Below are 21,220 nucleotides of genomic sequence, written 5' to 3'. Positions count from 1 at the left end.
CTCCGCCCCGCCCGCGGCAGCGGCTGGCTCTGGCTCTGGCAGAGCTGCCCCCGGCCCGGCCTGGCCCGGCGCGGCGCAGCCCTTCGGCACGTCAGCCGGGCTGCTCCGTCCGGCAGCCGCGCTGCCCTGGCTCCATGAAGCGTCTCAGCCCCACGAGCTGCCTCCAAGCAGCGGGTCCCTTGTCCAGTCGAGCCGCCGGCCGCCAGCCGCGGGGAGCAGCGCACAGCCCGCCCCACCCCGCCCATGGGTGGCATGCCCAGTCGCACCAGAGCCCCCGGAGGAGGTCCTGGCACCCGCTCCTGCGCCCCAGCGCCTGGCCGCAGCCACGGTCCCGCCCTAATCGGACCTGGGCAGAGCCTCACCTCGAGGCCAGCCCGTGTCGGCCTCCGCTGGCCTGGCACTGCCCTCTCCGCTCATCCCGGACCCGCAGGAGGGGAGGTTAGACACCGCGATCCTTGTTCTGAAGCTCAGTCTTCACAGTTGGTTTCTAGAGCAGAGTCCGGCCTGTTCCTCCTTCGAGGGTGCTGCTGACTCAGTCTCTCAGTGAGGAGTTCACTTCCACCCTGCCCCTGCTGCCCCTGTGCTTCCACCACACTTAGTAACTGTTCAAACCATGGGTGACTGGTGCCTCCTGAGACTGGGGGGGGCACAGTTTGTGGGCGGCAGCGTGGCAAGTGGCAACCGCTCGCAGAAGCTGGCAGCAGTTGTGGCGGGGGCAAGTGGTGACTGCCCACAGAAGCCAGCGGTGGCCAATTTCAGGGGGGGCACCCTGCCCCCCCATGCCCACCCTACTGGTCTCCTGTGCTTCAAACCTGCTCCTTATCACTTCAGAGGAGCTCCCTGTATACAGCCACAAGGCTCTCCTTAGCCCCCCTCAAAACTTTGTTGCACTGGGATGTTCAAATGACAGGTTAGGCTGCTCATGTACTTGACAACTGCCTTATGCTGACCAGTACCATCTCTTTGTCTCCTAGTACTCCCCAGCTGTCTGCCTGTGTCCGCTGATTGCCTCCTGTCTTACATTGTGTGGTCTTGAACCAAGAGGACAATCATTTTGTTCTGTTTGTGTACAACACCTGGTGTGATGCCGTTCTGGTCCGTGACCAGGACTCCGAGGTTTTTTGGTAACACAGATCACAGACGTGATTTCTATTACTATAGTGAATACCTTCAGTAAAGGGTCCAGACATGCACTGCAGACTATCCCCCTGCAGAATGGGCCCTGGACCAGACTGACAAGTTGCATGCAGAATGTAGACAGGGTCACTCACACAGCTGCTCCCTTCCAGATTGGCACCATCACCGTCCACATCCACTCAACCTTCTCAATGAAAACAGAACTATTTACCACTAAAAATGTTTACCCTTGGAAACAGCTGGCAGCACTCTGAGGTGATCAGCAGTCTGCCTCCTGGATATGCAGAAAAGCACTTCTGTGACCACAAAATGCTGCTTATAGTCCATAGAAGTTACTTAATCCCATAGGTGACTGGATTCACTGGTTAGTCATATTCATGACTGCGACCAGCAGATGTTGATCCTTTCAGAATATCTTTCCTGTGCCCTGAATTTATCCACATGCAACTGAGAAAATGAATTCTGCAGACTCTGCTGGTCTGAGCACAGGACTGGGAGCTGAGAGTTTATGAGTTCTGCTGGGGCTCATTTCCTGGGAAAAATCCCTTACATTCTCTGTAGTCTCTCCATAGAGATCATTAGAATTACTTACCTTGCAAGGGTGTGTAAAAAGTATTTTCAGGAGCTGATCAAAAAATGTTGTGATTTAAATGAGAAGAACAGGACATTATCATAGGCATATTAGTAAAAAAAAAAAAAAAAGAGAGGCTGAGGTGGAAAGGATGGGAATGGGGAAATAAGGTGGGGACATGCCAGTTTTTAAGTATATAAGTATTGTGATGGCTGGCATTACACAGTCTGTCAGTGACTCTTCAGATTGCTGTAATGAAAAAGTACTGTGGCCAGGTTGTCTGGGTATAAACCGGTACCAGAATTTACACCAAACTTGATTTTGGCCTGTAAGAAAGTCAAGCCAGAGCCCAGTTCTTTAAAGGAAATGGTTTAGAATGGATTATCCACACCCCAGTCAGGCACTCCCTGCCTAGGGAACCTGTGCTCCTTCCACTCTTGTACTGAGGGAATTAGCTCCCATGAGGCTTTCTCCCCCACTGGAGGCTGTGAAATGCCGCTTTACTGCATCCTGGTTTGCAGAACTTTCTCATGCTGAGTCTCAGAATCTGCAGACCTCAATATTTCACTTCCTGGAAGGTGGACCCAAACTCAGCTACAGTAGATATCAGTGGATGTCCAGGCAACAGGCCAAGGAGAGGCACCCCTTGCCCCCATTAGGTCTTCACTTCACATTAACTGATACGCTCCTTCTCCAGAGGCAGCTCTTTGGCCACTGCTGGGCCCTCTTCCCCACCTTCTCTTTTTTCCCCTCCCCTTTTCTGAGGAACAGTACAGCTTTAAGGGGACGTCTAGCAGATGCAGACGTGAACATCCGGGCAGTGTTAGTAGTGTCTCAGAGGATGCAGGAGCAAACCACTCACTTCGGGAAAGCTAAAGCACAAGTTTCCTGAACAAGCTGAGAGGAAAGAGAGAGAGAGGAAAGTGAGCAGAGCAAAGAAGTAGGTAAGATTCATTTTTATCAGCTGTTTGACCTCCATCCACAAGGGCTGGAGAAAGTTTTTGATCTAGACCAGTAACTAAGTGGCACTGCCTAGGAGACCTTCTGTGGAGCCAAAGCTGTAGACAGATGTCCCTGCATGCTGTGCAGTGAGAGCGCTGGCACTTTCCTCCACAGAGTCAGGGGGACAATCTCAGCAGCTGGTTCCACCTCTCATTATAGCAGGTAGAGACACTGAGCAGCAGCCAGTGAAGTGGCAGTGCAGGCACGACCATCTGCTCTACTTTGATGAGGCACTACAAGGGCTCAGGTATCCTGATGATGATGAGCATGGCATAAAATCCTGGATACAAGCTAGTGGGGGGTTGGGAACAACAGAAATGCAAGGGGAGGGAATGCTTGTAAATATATAGATTGGCATCATAAGGGAGGAGCTGAAGTTTCCGTCTTGCTTGCTCTCCCCCTTGAAGTCTGTTTTTGAACCTGTTCAGCTTCACATATGTCCATCTGGCCACATTCCTGTGCTCTTTAGAAGTTCTTCATGCAGCCAAGCTCAGGTTATTGTCAAAGATGGTCCTTAGTCCATCCCTGTGTCTCTCTCCATAAAGCCACTTCTTTTTCTCTCTCTTTTCCCATCCTCAGCACCAATCTTATTTACTTCCTTTCATTGTCTGTCTTCTGTTCCCTTTCTGTCTATACCTATTGCCCCCTTACTGCTTTCTTTATGTAGCATACACTCTAGTGCATTTGCACTGACCTGGAACTGCAGTAAATCTGTCCCAGTCTGTCTGTAAATGATGTTTGCCTTGCCCCTGGCATCTGCTCTTGTTTCACTGATCTGCTCTCTGCTCCCTGGTTCTGCAAAAAAGAGGAAGATCCACAACTTGAATGTGAGAACTCCAGCAGCAAACAGATTGGGAGAGTCAGTCATAAAGAAACTCTCCTCATATTGCCTGGAGTGAGTCCCTTCTCCAGAAATCCAAGCCTCTCTTGCTCTTGACAGGTGTAGTATTAATTAGGGAGTTTAGCTTCCCTCTCCTGGAAAGCTCTTATTCTCTCTTCTGGAACCCTGTTCACACTGGGTCAGTTCCCTGTTTCTTGTGCAGTCCTTGACACCAGCACAAAGTAAGTGTTTAACTCCCACCCCCCTCCAGTTTGCACGCTGACATTCAGTCACTGCACTGGTAGAAATAACTATGTAAAGTATAGCACAATGGGGAATCGGGGCCTAGTAATTTGATTCTGCCCGGGCACATCTACATGTTCATTAATATGCAGTAGTTACTGTGCATTTAATTTAGTACTTGTATAAGCAAGTACTAAATAAATGTGCAGTAACTGTAGTTACTGTACAGTAGAGCTGTCGCACACCTTTTTAGTGACACTACTGCACATTAGCCTAATAATACTGCGCAGTAATGTATTAGCACTGTTTGTGCTGTGATGCGTTACTGCACAGTACTATTAGGCTACTGCGCAGTTAGCACCTAATGTAGACATGCGCCATGTGTCCTACTGTGAAATTTGGGACAGGAATAGACCTAGGTTAGAATCGTTTGGCAGAATCCCAGGACCTGGTTTCAAATATTGCTCCCTTCAAGTTTCAACACCTGTCATGCTCTGAGTTGGAGGAACATGTTGGTTCATGCCATTTTGTCATGCACCTCATGACATTTTGGCTCTTTCTTAAAGACCAAGCTCCAGGAGTGAAGGGACTATGTGAGTATCTCAACTTTTTTTAAAAGAAAGTTTCTAGACCTTATGGTTACAGAGAAAAAAATTTAAATTTGGAAGGCTCAGAGAAACAGAAGGAAAATAAAACGCCGGGTAATTTATTATTTTCCAAAATCTCATGACTTCGAGGGTCTGACTCATGATTTTTGAATGTTCGTAATTGACAAACTTGGAAAAAATCTGGGTCTCATCAGTATGGACAGGAAAGCAAAGCTGGGGTAGTGAACAAACGTGCGTGTGTGTATGCATGCTTGCATGCATGCATGTGTGTGTGCATGTGCATTATTAAAGCCATAACAGGGGTCACTGTTCTGTTTTAAATCCATTTCCCTTCTTTCTAGGCTCTAGTGATTTGTGGTTTCTGTTGTTTTCTGGATTCCTGGAGCTGTAGTCTGCCTGCTAACAATCAGAGAGCTCTGCTGGGCACAATTCGTCCTGCTACTGCTCAGCCATCCCCACACACTGGGATGGCACAAGAAGCTGCCCCACTCCTGCTGCTTTTCCTCACAAAGCTGGTATCTTCCACGTGGCTTGAAGGTAAGTGTACATCCTATGCAGGAAAGGTGATCAATGCCAACTGGTGCTAAAAGGCAAGGAGACTGGGATCTAGCTAGCAGGCCTCTCCCAGGGTATCAGCATACGTGAATAAAGCAGCAGGGAACAGCTGTAGTTCAAAGCACGGTACAGCAAAAGGAGCAGATTGAAGAAAGTGGAGAAAGACAGCATGGTTGGGCATCCTAAATTTGCTGGAATCCAGGTCAGTTCAGCACCCCTTTTCCTCCAGAACCTTGGGAACGGTCATCTGCATCAGAATAAGTCAAGGAGTCTGTGTGATGGAAGCCAAATGAGCCTTAACAGCTTTTAGTCTCCTTGCTCTTCCCTGTGAGGATGATGCTGAGTAGCTCTGACAGGGGTATCAGGGAACGTGCCATTTAAAACGGGTCTGCCTGCCTGATGTGTGTGGTGGGTTTGCTGAGCATCAGAGGCAGCTTGAGATGAGAGAAAGAAGGGAGGAGAGACGGGAGGAGATGAGGCATAAAGAAATCAGATGCCCAGGAAGTCAGGGCCTGACTGACATGATTGCTCAAGGCAGCAAGGAGAGCTGAGGTGTCTGCCTTGTTGAGGGTGGGGGGAGGGAAGAGAGAGGACACCAGAACCCATTGGGTTAGGAACTCATCCAGAGATGAGTAAATAGCAAACTCCTCATCACAGCTACAATTGTGGGAGCTAAACTTTTCCACTTGTTCTCAGCTTCTGGTGGAACTTTTGGCAGGCGACTGTTTGTCTGGAACAGCTGCACCGTGCATTCAGAGGAAAACCCAAGCCTCTTCCCAGACTGGGCAAAACAACCCAACTAAAACACCGCAGCCTGTTTGCTTTAGAAATCCAGTCCTTTCCAGCAGCACCCCTGTTATCCAGCATTGCCCAGCTATCAATTAAGAGACCCTGGAGCCTGTAAAGGCCCCTACAACACTCTGGAAGGCCCTTCTCCCATTTGCAGTTTCTTTTCCCACTCTTGCTTTTCTCTCAGAGACTTGTGATACTTTAGATCCTCCTAGCTCTGTTACTCTGCCACCACGCTATATCACTAAATAAATACAGGCTGAGAATGAAAGAGCAGCTTTCCATGTATGCGTCACTGTCTCCTGAAGGGGACGGCTCTGTGACCTCAACATTAGGGTTATAATAAATTATAATAACCAGCCTCCCTGGAACTGCTCATTCAAATCAGAGCAGGGCTGAATCAGCCCACTCTCCCTGTGAGGCAGATGCATTGATTTCTATGCAGTTGGCCATTTGAGAGCCTTGAAGCCAAAGTACTGTTTGCTTTGAGTGGGTGTGAAAGCTCTCACAGCTTTGCAGCAGAGCCAGGACTTGCTCCAGCATCCTAACCAATGTGGACCATTCTGCTCATTGTGTGCTGGTGTGGTCCCACGTGGAGGTGGCTGGATTTCAGCAGTGTGGTGTAGCATAGGAAAGGCTTTGGGATGAAGGGAATTGTACATTCAGAAGAGCAGGGCAGAAGAGGGGGCATTATACTGTTGGAAGTCATAAAGATTCCCTCAGAGCAGTAGAGGCTTTTTAGAGAGGCTGCTGCTACTTTGTGCTCAAGCAGCAACACTTCTCCTTTTAAACCAAAGATTTAGAGCAGGGAAGAGTAGAAGGAAAGCCAAGTGCAGCCAGAGCAGAGAGAATGTGGTGGAGACGCAGAGTGGTTTTCCACAAGACTTAATCTGCTGTCTCCCAAGTCCATAATGCTGGAGGGAGCCAGGGCCACATGCTCTCCCTGCTCATTCCAGGCTGAGATTCCCTCTCACCAGTCTTTTCATTCAGGAGCCTGGATTGGCTGACTCATTTCTTGAGAAACATCTGGGATTCTGCTCAGTACAGGGATTCAGTTTCAAGACTAATACCAAAATGACATCTGGGGGACAAAGACTAAAAATAGGAGTGAAAATAAGTGTGCTCACTCACGGAAACAGAAATAGTGAGGGAAAGAAAGGGAAGCAGGGGAGGGGTGAAATTAGCTGGCTGGAAGGAAAGGAAATCCAACGGAAACACTATCTCACAGCCGGGGAATGTCCCCAGTCAGTCTATATCATTCATTTGGGCTCCAGGTGCAGGCACTGACCAGGACTAGGAAAAATTTGTGGTCTCCCTGGGCCTCCTTATGGCTCCTAAGGAGACCCCAAACTTTCCGCTAAGGGGGCTCTCTTCCTTTCAGTGTGGGGGAATGTCAAGCCTGAACTCCATGGAACTGCCACTTTTCCCTGTCTCCCCCCCCCCCCCCCCAGGCTGAGAGAGGAATTAGGGCTCAGTTTCCTTTCACTGCTGGGCATTCCCCCAACAGCCCCACCAGTGGACTCCAGTTCTGCCCTGGGGGGAATCACTGCATCCAGCTGTGAGAGGTGCATATTGTCTTGACTCACCATTTCTTTCCTTCGCCCAAAGGCACTATCCCTTTCCAGATTGAGTGAAGTTCCCCACACTGCTGCCCCACTACCCCACCCAGCCTCCTCCTGAGATGAGCGGGCAGTTCATTTTCTTTGCTGATTCAGCCCTGGCCTTCCACAGGGAGGCCAGACTAGAACCAGGCCTAACCTAGGAAGGGCTCCCTGTTCTCCATAAAGCTGAATGAACAGGGCCAGCCCTGTTTGAACAACTATCAGGAGGCATTCGAATGGAGTGATCAGAAGGAAGGCTTCCTGGAATCTTGTTCATGAAAGAACTGGCTTGTCCTCTTTCCAAGCTCAGCTCTGACACTGATTTCCTGTAATAAATTAATCTGGCAGTCAGGCTGTTTAGTCTGCTGGACAGTGCCAGCCACACAGACATGTCACTGCCAACTCAGGTTGGGGAGGGGAAGAGCCCTCTGCACAGATATATGTTCCCTTTTCAGCTCTTTGCTGTGGCTGTGACACTGGAGGACCTGAAACAAGGGCACTGCTGGTTGGAGAGAGTCAGATGCAGGCAAAAAGAAGAATGATGCCTACTGTGTTCTGGGCTAAGCTGTGCAGCTGTTTGCACTTTTGTGGCTGATTGCACTACAGGTCCGTTCTCATTCTGGACTGTCTTCCACCTGCAGTGTGTTCAAGAGGCCTAATTCCTCCTTGCTCCATACTGCATAGTCACTGGTGTGAAGTGCTACCATCCCTAAACTGCAATATCTTACACCCACCTCGCACCAAGGGAGGTGACTCCAACAAGGCTGTGGAGAGGCAGCCTCCCATCCCACCTTTCAGTTCTGCCTCTGTCTCTGCAAAACATTCTTGGGTACCAAGGAGACTACAGGAAGGAGCAGGGATTACAGGTTGCCTGGGGGACAAAGATGGTATTTTAAAAGGGCTGGGAATGCTGTGAGTAGAGAGAGGAGCAGTGTCAGGAGAGGGTTCCCACATACCAGGTCCTCTCAGAAGGCCTCGTGTTGGGACAGGTCACTTAAGGAAGCAGATTTACTCCCAGGGGTTCCTGAGATGGAAAATTTCCCAGAGCCTGACCTCAGGGAGAGCTCGTGTAACCACTTCTGTGCAGACTGAAGTAAGTGCCTGTTAAGTGCAATGACGTGACCTGAGGATTAGTCCCAGCCTGGCCAGTAGAAATAAGGTGCCTAGGCAGGGAATGCCACCTTCTCATTCTCTTCTGTCTCTTCTCCCTCCCCAGGCTCTGGCTACCATGCTGCTGAGACATACAACAATGAAGTGTATGTAGAGGAGACACCGCACACTCCAACCCTGGACTACCGAGGTAACAACTTCTTACTGACCATCCTCATGGCTGTCAGTATCTCCAGCAAAGGAGGTCTCGTGGGGCTGGGCACCCAATCATTTAGACTTTGGTATAACCAGCTATATGCTGCATCATGCTGCTTAAGCCCTTGCCATGAGTCATGTATTCCCAGGTAGAACAGCTCCCTTCTGGAACACTGGTTCCCCTCCTTCCTGCTCTGTCCTTAAGTACTAATGAGCAGAGAGAGGTAGTTAGTCATATGAGTCTGAAATCAGGCAGAAGGCTGGGTAGAGATGCACCTTGTAGACCAACTCAGTAATGCTCAACATTTTGGCCACGTGGGCCAAATGAGACCTGTGGGACCACTCCATGGGCCAGATCAGACCCTACATGCTGGGACTGGGATCAGGCACTGGGGCCCCAAGCCATCTCCACCCAGCCCTGCATGCTGGGATTGGGCCTCATGCCACCCTACATGGGAAGACCCATGGGCCTGTGATGACATAGTGCCATGGACTGGATCTGGCCCACAGGCTGGGGGTTGAGCAGCCCTGGACTGACTGAATCAGAGTTGTATAAAAACTCCCTATAGCATATGACAAAGTGAGCATTGCTCACGAAAGCTTATGCATCTGATTCTGTTAGTCTATAAGATACACCTCTGCCCTGCCTTAGGTACTCATGTGAGCCCATTACCACTAATGTGAGTATGTTGTCATTTTCAAAGGATTCATTCTCCCAAGAGCCCTGTGAGGCAGATGCCATTTTCCTCATAGCACAGATGGGAACTGAGGTGCGTAGCTAAGCAGCCTGCGGGGGCCCTCTAGGAAGGCTGTGGTGGAGTGAGGAATTGAATCCATATTTCTCATGGCCTAAACTGGCACAATAACCCCTGCAATACCCTCCCCTCTATGTCTCCTTAGTGCCTCAGTGGTGCTACCCATTAAGCATCCACCACGGAGAGGCAATCTGCTACTCCCCCCGGGGAGGGAATTACCGCAGCAGCCTGGGGACACGCTGTGAACTGTCCTGTGATCGAGGCTTCCGGCTCTTCGGGCAGAGGTCGGTGCAGTGCTTGCCAAGCCGTCACTGGTCTGGGATGGCCTACTGTAGACGTAAGTGCTGCAGACATATGATGTTGTGTGCAAGCATGTGACATTCTGTCTAGTGCCTGAGAACATGCCAGAGCGAGGTGACCACAGTGCATGGGTTACAGAGGAATCAGGAGAGAAGAAAATGAGCTCGCTATTACACACTGCACATGGCTCTGGAACTTGTGCTGCTTCCTGTCCCTGAATGCTGCACCTTGGTTCTACTCAGATCCAGTTTCCCCTCACTGCTGGCAGTCCCTACTGGTCTCACCTTGTCAGCAACTCTTTCCCACACCTCTTGCTTGGCTGCAGCCCCTGCAGTACCTTTGTTGCCTTCTATTTTAATTGTTATTGGTTTTTACACCACAGAAATCATTTGACAGAGAAGGGACAGGAAGTGGGTGAGGGAGGCAGCCTTTGAAGCTGTATTTGGTTAAAACCAAATTACAGTGTTGCCATCTCTCTCAATTTTATCACAATGCTTATGATAGCTACTGTTTCTTGTAATGCTCCAGCTCCTGGATTCAAGTGATTAGAGAAAATTCAGCTTTGATTGAGAAGGGAAGTTCCTAACTTCACATTCCTAGTTCCAAGCCAAAGCACATGACCAAGACACCTTCCCAGCTCCCAGCACATCAGACAAATAAAATAACCCCTGTATTAGTATTCTAATCTCATGATTTATGAGCTAGTCTCATGAGTTTTTTTGAGGCCTGACTCATGGCTACACTATGCTGGTGACAGACAGATGATGGCACATGTTGAGAGACCCACCATTCTGTCCCACACTGTGAAGAGATCTGAGGGGCACCCTGGCCCCTGGAGCACACATAGAGAATCAGTCTCTTCCCCTAAGTTCTTCTAAGACCCCCTTCCTGGAGTGTCTGGCTGCATGCACAATCAGCTCTTTGTCACCATGTCCTTTCTACCTCCTGCTCCCCCTTCTGGAGTTTTTCCATGAGATTTTCTCCTGGAATTCCATCAATTCTGTCATCATGGAGGCATAAAGACCTGCAAGCTGTCTGGCCTAAGCAGTCCTGAATCAGATGTTTCCAGCAGTAATATCTCCAGCATCTGCTGAGCAGATCTGCTCTTTTTGTTGCAGAGATCCGGTGCCACGTGCTGCCAGCATTGCACTATGGTTCCTACCAGTGCACAGCAGGGGTACTGGTGGACTCTCGCTGTGACTATGCCTGCCTCCTGGGGTATCAGCTGGAGGGTGACCGCACACGGATGTGTATGGAAGATGGGCGATGGAGTGGCAGTGAGCCAATCTGTGTAGGTAAATCTCACCCTGCCATCCTCACAACCAACCCAGCTCACCCTGGGCACATGCTCCAGAATTCATCCCCAGTGCCTGCTCCACAGAGATTCTATTAGCCACATGCTATATTTCCCATGCCTGCTTCCAGGATACAACTAAACCCAGATAATCCCAGATCACTACCCCTGGGAACATGACACTGCTGGGTCAAGGTAATTTCCCCATGGTTTCTCCTGCTTCACCTCCTCAAAGGCATTGTTGTCTCCATGGTTTAGATAGGTTGTGTGCCTCAGGAGCATACATCTTTGCAATGTGGGATAGGCCCTACCTCCCTGTTGCTGGATATTATTGTCCCTCTGGGCTATTACAGCTCTTAAGCCAGGGGCACTGCTGTCTCCCTGGTCTGTTCTGGGTGGCACCCTGACTCCTGATGCCCCTGTGACTTTTATTGTCTCTTCCCAGCATCTCCCTCAATCCTCACCTGTTTTGTACTATCCACCTGGCCTACACAGTTACCCTGTTTATTTCTGCTTTGCTTGAGCAGACATCGAGCCCCCCAAGATCCGATGTCCTGACTCACGAGAGAGAATAGCAGAGCCAGAGAAACTGACAGCCACTGTGTACTGGGACCCCCCTCATGTGAAGGACTCTGCTGATGGCATCATCAAACGGTGAGCAGGAGGAGTGGGCACTCCAACCCTTGGCCCACATGCATTTATGATGGCTTTGCAGCCTTGAAATCTCTGCTTTGGGATCAAAACACTGCAGTATCAAGCATCCTGAGGCATGCACACTCTCTCTTTCTTGGTTCAGTGTGACACTGCGAGGCCCAGAACCTGGGTCTGAGTTTCCAGAAGGGGAGCATGTTATTCGTTACACTGCCTACGATCTGGCTTACAACCGAGCCAGCTGCAAATTTGTTGTCAGAGTTCAAGGTAAGGGAGAAGTCACCCCTGCCCTGTGATCCCTGGCTGAAGGGGCAGTCTCACTCGCTCCCAGGACAGTTGGGACCTCTAAAGGGCTTCCAGTTTCCCTCAGCCCCAGGGAGGCTTGCTGGCTCTGTACTCTGAAAGATGTGAGTGTATTTCATGCTTCTCCTTGACCCCAGCTTTCCTTTTCACAGTGAGCCGCTGCCCTGTGCTGAAGCCACCGCAGAATGGCTACCTCAGCTGCACCTCTGCAGGCAATAACTATGGCGCCATGTGCAACTACTTCTGTGATGGGGGCTACGATCGCCAAGGAACCCCCTCACGCATCTGTCAGTCCAGTCACCAGTGGTCAGGATCACAGCCTACTTGTGTGCGTAAGTGTTGCAGGGAATCACAAGGAGGGACACATGCACGGTGATGCTCTCCCCAGGGAAGACTGGCTTGTGTCTTGTGAGGCAACTGGAACAAGGTTGAAGAACCAAACAGCACCCTTAGTGCCATCTGCCATATGTCACATACCCACGTGACAGGAGTCAAGGTCCTAACATCAGTTAGCAAGGTACCTTACTCAGAGCATGGGCTGCCTCCTTGCGTGGGCTTCACTGCAACAGGAGTTATATTCCTCTAAGAATAGGAGCTCCTTTATATCTACAGTTGAAGACATTTACAGAAGTGAGAGAGGGGAGAGCCAAGACCCTGTCATATGCCAAGAGATAGAGAAACTTCACTGGGTCCCTCTCAGACATCATGTCACCCACTGGTGATCACCCACAGCAGGTAGGGGAGGTTTCCAGTTGTCTCCAGTGCACAGGCCAAGCCTCTGCCCACAGTTCTGCCAGGACTCCTGCAGCCATGCCTGAGCCAGCGCAGGCCTTTGCATCCCACCAGGGACAGGGGCAGGCAGGACCGTCTTGTTCAGGTGTTCCAAATTCTTGGTTAAGTGCACAGAAGAGAGACCCCAGGTCACTCGCCACCTGCAGCCTTGTGAAACAACCCCCAGAGGCCCAAATGAGACCTGTCCTGTGAGGAGAGGGTTCAGGTTTTCAGGTGGATGAGATAAGGGGAAAGGAACAGCGTAGCACTGCATTCCCGGGTGGTCACCAGGCCTCTCCTTCTGGCTCTGGCTTGGCCCAACAGCCCCTCACTCCAAGTTCACTCCCAGAGTAGAGATTTGATACTTTATTTCTCTTGCTGTTAATGTCACCCAGGCCAGCAGGGAGAGTGCCCAGGGGTAAAGCTGGGCTCTACAGTCTCATGTTTCATTTCTCAGCAACATATCAGGGCCTAAGCCAAGCCCTCAGCCCCACCCGCTTGACCTCTGGGAAAGCTGGAATCCATTTTATAACTGGCTCCTCTCCACATAACAAGCCAGAGCTAAACCCAAACCTGCAGTGGAGCCCTGCAAGCCCCCAGGGAGGGCTGCACCTCACGACCTACATCTGATTGCCCTGTAAACTGAATGCTGCCTGTCTGAGAGCAAATCCCCCTTGTGTCTCCATAGAAACCAGGAGAGTCCTGGGCACAGAATAAGACTAACCCCCCCCAGCCCTCCCTAGACCGGGCTAGACAGAAGGCCCCTGGTTACATCCCTGCATCCACCATTGCTTACAACACTGAGTACTGCTGCTCCTCTCACGTTTCCCAAAGCAAATCAAGGGCAAGTCCAGAGAAGCGGACAGAGATCCAGACCCTTACTGGTTTCAGCCACTGGTTCAGATACTGGCAAGCACCTCCTGGTGGGGGCATGCCTGCAGAGCTAACACATTCATCAAATCATAGAGCAGGTGGGCTGGAAGGGTCCTCTGTGGGTCATCTAGTCCAGCCCCCTGCCAGAGGCAGGACCATCCCTATCCAAACCATCTTATACAATCCAAACCTCAGGAGGCTAGACATACACCTGGCTGGGGTCATCTGACCCCAGCGCTCTTTCCTGCCCAGTGCAGGGGGTCAGACTCGATGATCTGCTAAGGTCCCTGCTGACCCAAACATTTATGAATCTTAGTAAAACTACCGTCAACCCTGACACAATACATTATCCATTATCACAGCAGTGGCCAAAAGAAAGCCACAACCATCTAGCCAAATCTAGAGAGTGGGAGGTTGGTCTCTTTCTGTGGCATTCTTGTGTGCCCAGGGCTGCCTTGGTTTCCATGGACAGGCGAAGAGGATTTGTTCCTCACCAGGCAGATGGAGCCTGCTACATTATCGATGGAGCTTCCTTATTGATCTGTACAGCTCAGTCACAGTGAGTGTCATTGCTGCAGGCCAAATCTCTACAGAAAGATGGATCCCAGCACCTATGACCTGCTCCCTTGCCACCTAGTGGCTAGAGACTAAAAGCTATCACATCTACTCAAAGAACCTAGCCTGCCTAGAGACTAAAAGCACCTACAAGCCCCAGCCTGCTGCATTTCTGGGTCCCTTCTCCACAGTCTCAATGTAAATTGCCCCAAGGGCTGTGACTCAGGTCTGTGGGCTGACTCCTCCTAGGATATTTTCTACCCTGTGCTGGAGATGCTGGCAACATGCTTCCTGCTGGGAGAGTGAACAGAAGTCAGAGTCTGAGGAAGATACCTCATCCTGGGGAAAGAGACATAAGTGCTGGTTATGGGGTAGGCAAAGCTAGAAAATTCAGGGAGGGGTGGGGGGAGAGGGCCCCATTTGTGCTCAGTTCTAACCTTCCTTGCTTCAGCCATGCAGATCAATGTGGATGTGAACTCAGCAGCAAGCCTCCTTGATCAGTTCTTTGAGAAGCGCCGGCTCCTGATTGTCTCTGCTCCTGATCCCTCTGACCGCTTCTACAAGATGCAGATTGCTATGCTGCAGGTGAGGCCCCTTCCCCTGATGTAACCCCCCTCCACACCCCCAGCTAGTGCCCTCTGATCTACTCTGCTCTTCTCCTTAGCAAGCCACCTGTGGGCTGGACCTACGTCACATCACCATCATCGAGCTGGTGGGGCAGCCTCCCCATGAGGTGGGACGCATCCAGGAACAGCAGCTCTCAGCCAGCATCATTGAGCAGCTCAGGTACCAGCAATAGCTGTTGGGGCAGTGGGAGGAACAACTGCAAAGAGATCAGAGGCAGGACTACAGAGCCCAAATCAGCTGGTGGCTGTAGCATGTTGATAGTGCGGGGCTGGTAGAGCGCTCGCTGCTTCTAGCAAGAGCTGCTGCTGCCTTTGCTGAGGTGGTGGGGTCATATGCAGGTGGGACTGAAATCCCTGCTGTTATCTCCAGTACTGAATGGGGTGGGGGAAATCACTCCAGGAGACACCTACTGTAGGTAAAACACACCCTGACACTCAAGCACTGGCTCTTCAAACCCTGCTATGAACATGGGGGACAGCCACAGTGCCCTGGGGAGCTGGGCTGCCAGCACTGCTGCCTTGAGCTGTGCAGGGTTGGAAAGAGAGACAAGCCCTGCTGCTGTACCATACTGCAGCATGTGGCTGTGGCTGGATAGTACCAAGCTACTCGGAATAACCTAGGGTCTCTTCAACTGTCCTGCTCCAACAGGAGACTGGCCTGGGGAGCACTGACCTTGAAATGGCAGCTAGAGCAGGGCAGGTAGACTGTAGTCATTTAGACAAGCAAACAGCACAGGGTCATGTTGCCAACAAGACAGGAGGTGCTAAACTCTCATAGTTTCATAGTTGGTAGGGTCAAAAAGGACCTGAGCAGATCATCTAGTCCAACCCCTTGCCATGGCAGGAAAGAGCGCTGTGGTCAAACGACCCCAGAAAGGTGTTTGTCTAACCTCCTCTTAAAGACCCCCAGGGTAGGAGCAAGCATCACTTCGCTTGGAAGTTGGTTCCAGATCCTAGCCACCCTGACAGTGAAGTAGCGCCTCCTGATGTCTAGTCTGAATCTACCTTCTGCCACCTTGTGACTGTTATTTCTAGTCACTCCTGGTAGTGCTTGGGGGAACAGGGACTCCCCCAATGCCTGCTGGGCCCCCCGACTAGTTTGTAACAGGCCACTAGATCCCCCCTCAGCCTTCTCTTGTGGAGGCTGAACAGGTTCAGGTCCCTTAGCCTCTGCTCGTAGGGCCTGCCTTGCTGCCCCCTGATCATGTGGGTGGCCCTTCTCTGAGCCCTCTCAATGCTGTCCACATCCCTCCTGAAGTGCAGCGCCCAGAACTGGAGGCAGTACTCCAACTGCAGCCTGACCAGTGTCGCATAGAGGGGAAGGATCACCTCTTTGGACCTGCTTGAGATGCATCTGTGGATGCGTGACAAGGTGTGGTTGGCTTTCCTGACCACGTCCCCACACTGTTGGCCCACATCCATTTTGGCATCAATAATGATTGCAAGATCCTTTTCTGCCTCTGCACTGAAGAGAAGGGAGTTCCCCAACCTGTAGGTATGCTGCTGGTTCTTCCTCCCCAGGTGCAGTACCCTGCACTTGTCAGTGTTGAAACCCATCCTGTTCTCATCTGCCCACCTCTGTAACCTGTCTAGGTCCAATTGCAGCCTATTCCTCCCTTCTAACGTGCCCACTTCCCCCCCCCCACATCTTAGTGTCGTCAGCAAATTTTAACAGGGTGCTTTTTAGACCCTCATCCATGTCACTGATGAAGATGTTGAACAGTGTAGGTCCAAGGACTGAGCCCTGGGGGACCCCACTGCCCACATCCCTCCAGGTCGAAAATGACCCATCCACCACCACACTCTGGGTGCCGCCCTCCAGCCAGTTAGTGACCCATTTAACTGTGTAGGTGTGGATGCCACAGTCCCCTAGTTTTTTAATGTGAATGGGGTGAGAGAGAGTCTTTCTGGACTTCAGGAAGGCCTTCGACACTATGTCCACTGCTACCCCTGCATCTAAGGATTTTGTGACCTGGTCATAGAAGGCCACCAGGTTGGTCTGACAGGACCTGCCTCTAACAAATCCATGTTGGTTGCCCCTAAGCATAACCTCCCCTGCTGGTCCCTCATGGACATGCCCCAGGATAATTCTCTCAAAAAGCTTACCCAGGATCGAGGTAAGACTGACTGGTCTATAGTTTCCTGGGTCCTCCTTCCTCCCTTTTTTGAAAATGGGAACCACATTGGCCCTTTTCCAGTCCTCTAGCACCACACCAGAGCACCATGAGTGCTCATAAAGCTGTGCCAGGTATCCCGCAATGACCTCTGCTAATTCCCTCAGCACTCTGGGGCGGAGATCATCAGGACCTGCTGATTTAAATGCGTCCAGTCCCTCCAGAAGTTTCCTGACTAGATCCTCACTGACTCTAGGCCTGGGTGCACCTCCCCCAGGGCCTGAGGGGGTCCCGGCGGATGGGCTGATCCAGTCCCTGCTCAGGAAAATGGAGGCAAAGAAATTGTTAAATAGGTTAGCCTTGTCGTCTGGTGAGACGATCAGATTTCCTAGCATGTCTTGCAGAGGCCCCACATTACTCGGTACCTTCTTTTTGCCCCCTATGTATTTAAAAAAAGGACTTCTTGTTGTCCTTGATCCGGGGTAGCTAGTCCCAGTTCCATCTCCACCTTGGCCTTCCTGACCGCCCCCCTGCAGGGCCAAGCAACCGAGGTATAGTCCTCCCTGGTGACGGCCCCTCCCTTCCATTGGGTGTACACCTCCTTTTTAGCTAGGAGACTTTCCTGTATGCTTTTGGTGAGCCATGGGGGCTTTTGCACCCTCTTGCCCACTTTGATCCTTGTTGAGATTATCTCCCTTTGGGCTTGGAGGATTGTCTCCTTAAGGAACGACCGCTCTTCTTGGACACCTGACTCCCCTCCCCTCCGGGACCTCAGAGCCTCCCCAACTATTCTCCTTACCTCATTGAAATCCTCCCTCCTGAAGTCCAGGGCTGCTGCCTTGCTGCAGGCTTTTGCCATCTCGCGCTAGATGGTGAATTCCAGCAGGCGATGATTGCTGTTGCCCAGGTGGTCAAGCACCCGCAGCCCCCTCATGAGGTCATCGCCCATGGCCAGGACCAGATCTAAAAAGGCATCTCCCCTGGTGGGGCTATGCATCTCCCGAGTTAGATGGAGGTCCTGTGTCTCAGCTAGGAACCTACGTGAGCGGTCAGACCTGGCTGACTGCTCTTCCTAGTAGATGTCTGGAAAGTTCAGGTCACCCATGGTGACCACGTCTTTTGACCTAACTGCCTCCGCGAGCTGATTTAAAAATTCCCAGTCTAGCTCTTCCCCTTGGTTGGGTGGCCTGTAATAGACCCTTCTCACCTCCTGGAGCCCCTTGCTCAGCAGTGTACAAGCCTAAGCAGGTGGTCAAGATGGTCTGTGAACTGGGGGCAGCTGCACCAGGGTGAGGTAAAAACGCTGCCATAGAGGGGCAGCAGTGATGGAAGTCATGGGTCTCCCCTCATGAGAGCTGCTGGGTCTCACCTGCTCACTCCCCTTGGCTTCCGCAGGCAGTTCTTGCAGATCACCCGCTCCCGCTTTAACATGGTGTTGGTAGACAAGCAGGGTACGGACCGTGAGCGCTTCATCGAGCCGATTGACACTGACCAGCTCTTCGACTTTATTGACACCTACCTGCTGAGCAGCCAGGAGGCCTCCCGGCGTGCAGAAAACAGGGATGTGTGCGAGTGAGCTAGTGCTGCAATGGCAGGGGGTGAGGCTTTGCTTTGGCTACTGGGGGAATGATGTCCTGCCCCCTCCTGAAACTCAGACCTCCCACAGCCTCAGAGGACAGGATTCCCTCACTGCTTTCTAGCTCTCAATAGTGAAAGAAGCAGCAGAGTCAAAGGTCAAGAATATTCATGGTGGAAAGGGACCAGCTGGTTCAAGCTGCTAGTGCAGTAGCCTTTCACAAGGAGGCTGAGAAAATATGTTTAGGCACTGTCTCCTCCTCCCCACCCTGCCCCTTCAGCTACTGCTCAGGCTCAAGTGATGGAGTAGCAGGGAAACAGCAGGTCAGGCAGGAGGATCTGAGGCTGTGTCAAGCCTGGTGGTACCTGGCAGGAGTACAGCAGCAGCAGATGTTCTTGATTTGTCTTTCTCCAACCCTCCTTGTTGTATTTCTTCAATGCCCAGGTTATGTAAAATGCATCAAGTGTGCTATGACAGTAGGTCACCACCTGACAACAGGGCTACCCAGAGCAGCACAGGCTGGAGCACTGTTCCCAAGAGGGGCCTGTGCAGCACCAGAGAGATTTGGAACAGTTTCCCCTGGGAAGAGGATGTCTGTTTGATGTTCGAGAACATTTGGCAGGAACAGCAAGAATTGGATGTCAGATACAAAGATTTTGCTTTGTCTAAACCCAGACACATGCATGATAAGGCTAAAAGGCAGAAGGAGAACAGGGCAGGCAGCTGTCCCCAGACAAGGACAGAGGGCAGTTAGTACCTGGGTTTAGCAAGAACAGCTTGAGCTGGGCTGCAGGCTTGAGGGGGAGCACTCTACTTGCTGCTCTCCTCAAGCACCAGATCTACTCTCTGCTGGGCAGTCCCACTCCATTTAGCCCTGGAGCATCTTGATCAAATTGTTCTCTTGTCTAGAGATTGTGTGCGTTTAGGATGTGGGAAACTGACCCACAAAGCACAGTTTAAGTGTTTTTAACTCTCTTTGCCTCCCTTTTCTTTCCAAGGTGCAGTTGAGCAACACTTGCTGCTGCCCTGGCAGAGCTATACTACCACAAACTACTGTACTGCTCTGTTTCTAGAACAGCTGTGAGAAAGCACACTGGTTCATCACATGCATAGTCCATAGCAAGACCAAGATCAATGATGGGTAGGGGCAGAGAGCAGCCTGCTGGTGCATAAGACATTCCCATCCTAACCCAGCAGCAACAGTTGCATCCTCATCTTCATCTCCTTACCCTTCAAACCCATGTTCCATTAATTCCCCTCCCTGGGGCAGCATAAGGACTCTCCTGCTCAAAAGCTAGTCCTGCACAGGCAGCAATGGTAAGAACGCCTTTATTAAAAACAGACTGCCCTTTGACAAGCATGTGACAGTTACAAAAACATGCACAGTACAATAGACAGCACAGAAACCACCCTCCCGAACAATTGCTCTACATGGAGTTTAAACTTCCGTCCCAGAATCTGCTCCTCCCCTCCACCTGGCAGTGCCAACACCTCCCTGGGAAATAGTTTGGCAGTTGAATGTTATTTTAAATGAATAAATTTGTATAACATAGCTGGCAGGAGCATACTGTGCAGCAGGCAAGTTGCCTTTCTAGCTCTGATCTCCAGCCACAAGCTCAGTTCAACAATGCCCCTGCTTGTGAGGGAAAGAGAGCCCTAAAGTTGGTTTCAGAACCACTATCATATAGTCCCTCAGCTCCATTCCCTTGTCAGTGGCATGAAGACATGAAGATGCAGCCTGATCAGGTCACACTACTATAAAAACGGGCTCGTACTCTCAACACACTTCCCCATTACCAAAACTCATTCCCATGCTCTCCATATGCTTGCTTGTTGCACCCATGCAACCTCCAGCTTGTACAGTCAGACTGTCAGCACCATTCAGAGCTTTCCTGAGAGGAACAGGGAAAGGGAAGGGGAGGGGGAAGCAGGGGGTGAGAGAGACTGCAAGTGAGGCACATGGGATGGGGAGTGGTGAAGAAACTGAAAAACAAGTTTAAAAAGAGGCCTGCAGCCCCTGAGAAGGGGAAGGGTCCACATGGAAAATCTTCAACTCAGAGGAAAAAAATCCCTTTAAATAAAAACAGAGCTGCTGCCAAGAGCAATTGCTTTGAATGAGCCTGGATAGAGACAATTAGCTTTAGCACTACATGAGCAAAAGCAGGGGCGGCTGCTATACCACTGTTCCCCCCGCTTCGGTACTGTGGTTTGGGCTCCAGTCTGCTCGGCTGGTGCTACCTTGCTCAAGCTGGCATCAGTTCCAGTGTCGGTGGCAGCTACAGCCTTGTCTTAGCCATGGTGGAGCGGAGTTGCAGTGTTCCTTCAGCCCAGGATCCAGGGTACTGGCGCATCTTCTGCCACAGGCTCACCTCTTCCCCTGTGGAGTCCATCCAGTCCACCACCTGGCCATTACTCATGCCTGAGAGAAGAGGCAGCAGACACTAGTTTCTGCAAGGGACAGCCGCATTTCCAAGCCCACAGTGTGCCCCCTCAGCTCAACAGAACAGCCTCCTCTGGCCACAGGAGGGGGTGCTGGAACTGGCCAGTGACTGCAGCACTGAGAGGAAGCAGTTCCCAAGGGATTTCCAAACAGTATGGGTGCCAAGTACAAAAAGGAAGAGGAAAAGACAAAGCAGAAGGAGACCCACGTAATAGGACCAGGTTACAGAGATCGCAGAGCTGATCTGCCAGTAACAACCTGCATAAGGGGCAGGAGACAGCCACACAAGCAGCAGCGATGTGTAGGGGGTGCAACGGGAGTGCTGGTGCAC

At 51.2% G+C, this 21,220-nt stretch overlaps 2 protein-coding genes across 13 annotated transcripts in view; one reads left to right on the top strand and one right to left on the bottom strand.

Annotated features, from left to right (window-relative positions):
* The first annotated feature begins 48 nt into the window (after nucleotides 1–48).
* Nucleotides 49–20,001, top strand: SRPX2 (sushi repeat containing protein X-linked 2). 7 transcript variants are annotated; one of them, XM_019488004.2, is made up of 12 exons: nucleotides 49–438; nucleotides 4,723–4,918; nucleotides 8,543–8,626; nucleotides 9,532–9,723; nucleotides 10,805–10,981; nucleotides 11,508–11,634; nucleotides 11,777–11,898; nucleotides 12,087–12,266; nucleotides 14,585–14,718; nucleotides 14,798–14,919; nucleotides 18,269–18,471; nucleotides 19,448–20,001. In XM_019488004.2, the coding sequence occupies exons 1-11, from the start codon at nucleotides 244–246 to the stop codon at nucleotides 18,447–18,449; spliced, it is 1,710 nt and encodes a 569-aa protein (XP_019343549.1). In that variant the 5' UTR covers nucleotides 49–243; the 3' UTR covers nucleotides 18,450–18,471; nucleotides 19,448–20,001. The 7 variants fall into 7 exon arrangements, with proteins under 7 accessions (XP_019343549.1, XP_019343552.1, XP_019343548.1 ...); XM_019488007.2 differs by adding an exon at nucleotides 975–1,124 and having other exon boundaries at nucleotides 18,269–20,001; XM_019488003.2 differs by having other exon boundaries at nucleotides 18,269–20,001.
* SYTL4 (synaptotagmin like 4) overlaps nucleotides 19,763–21,220 on the bottom strand; it is a 28,189-nt gene continuing 26,731 nt past the window's right edge. For all 6 annotated transcript variants that reach the window (XM_014599213.2, XM_014599215.3, XM_059732723.1 and 3 more), the window contains one exon: nucleotides 19,763–20,868. In XM_014599213.2, the coding sequence (XP_014454699.1) occupies nucleotides 20,726–20,868 (143 nt within the window). In that variant the 3' untranslated portion in view covers nucleotides 19,763–20,725. The remainder of the gene's footprint in view (nucleotides 20,869–21,220) is intronic.

This window comes from Alligator mississippiensis, chromosome 8 (genome assembly GCF_030867095.1).
Source record: "Alligator mississippiensis isolate rAllMis1 chromosome 8, rAllMis1, whole genome shotgun sequence".
Lineage (NCBI taxonomy): Eukaryota > Metazoa > Chordata > Crocodylia > Alligatoridae > Alligator > Alligator mississippiensis.
Note: the sequence above shows the minus strand (reverse complement) of the source record. Positions and strands in the feature narration are given on the sequence as shown.

Excerpts from the sequence above, each read along its gene's own strand:
- SRPX2 (XM_019488004.2), top strand. The coding sequence starts at position 244 with ATGGGTGGCATGCCCAGTCGCACCAGAGCCCCCGGAGGAGGTCCTGGC. Across the intron at positions 9,724-10,804 it reads TGGGATGGCCTACTGTAGAC|AGATCCGGTGCCACGTGCTG; the intron begins GTAAGTGCTGCA and ends TTTTTGTTGCAG. Across the intron at positions 12,267-14,584 it reads ATCACAGCCTACTTGTGTGC|CCATGCAGATCAATGTGGAT; the intron begins GTAAGTGTTGCA and ends TCCTTGCTTCAG.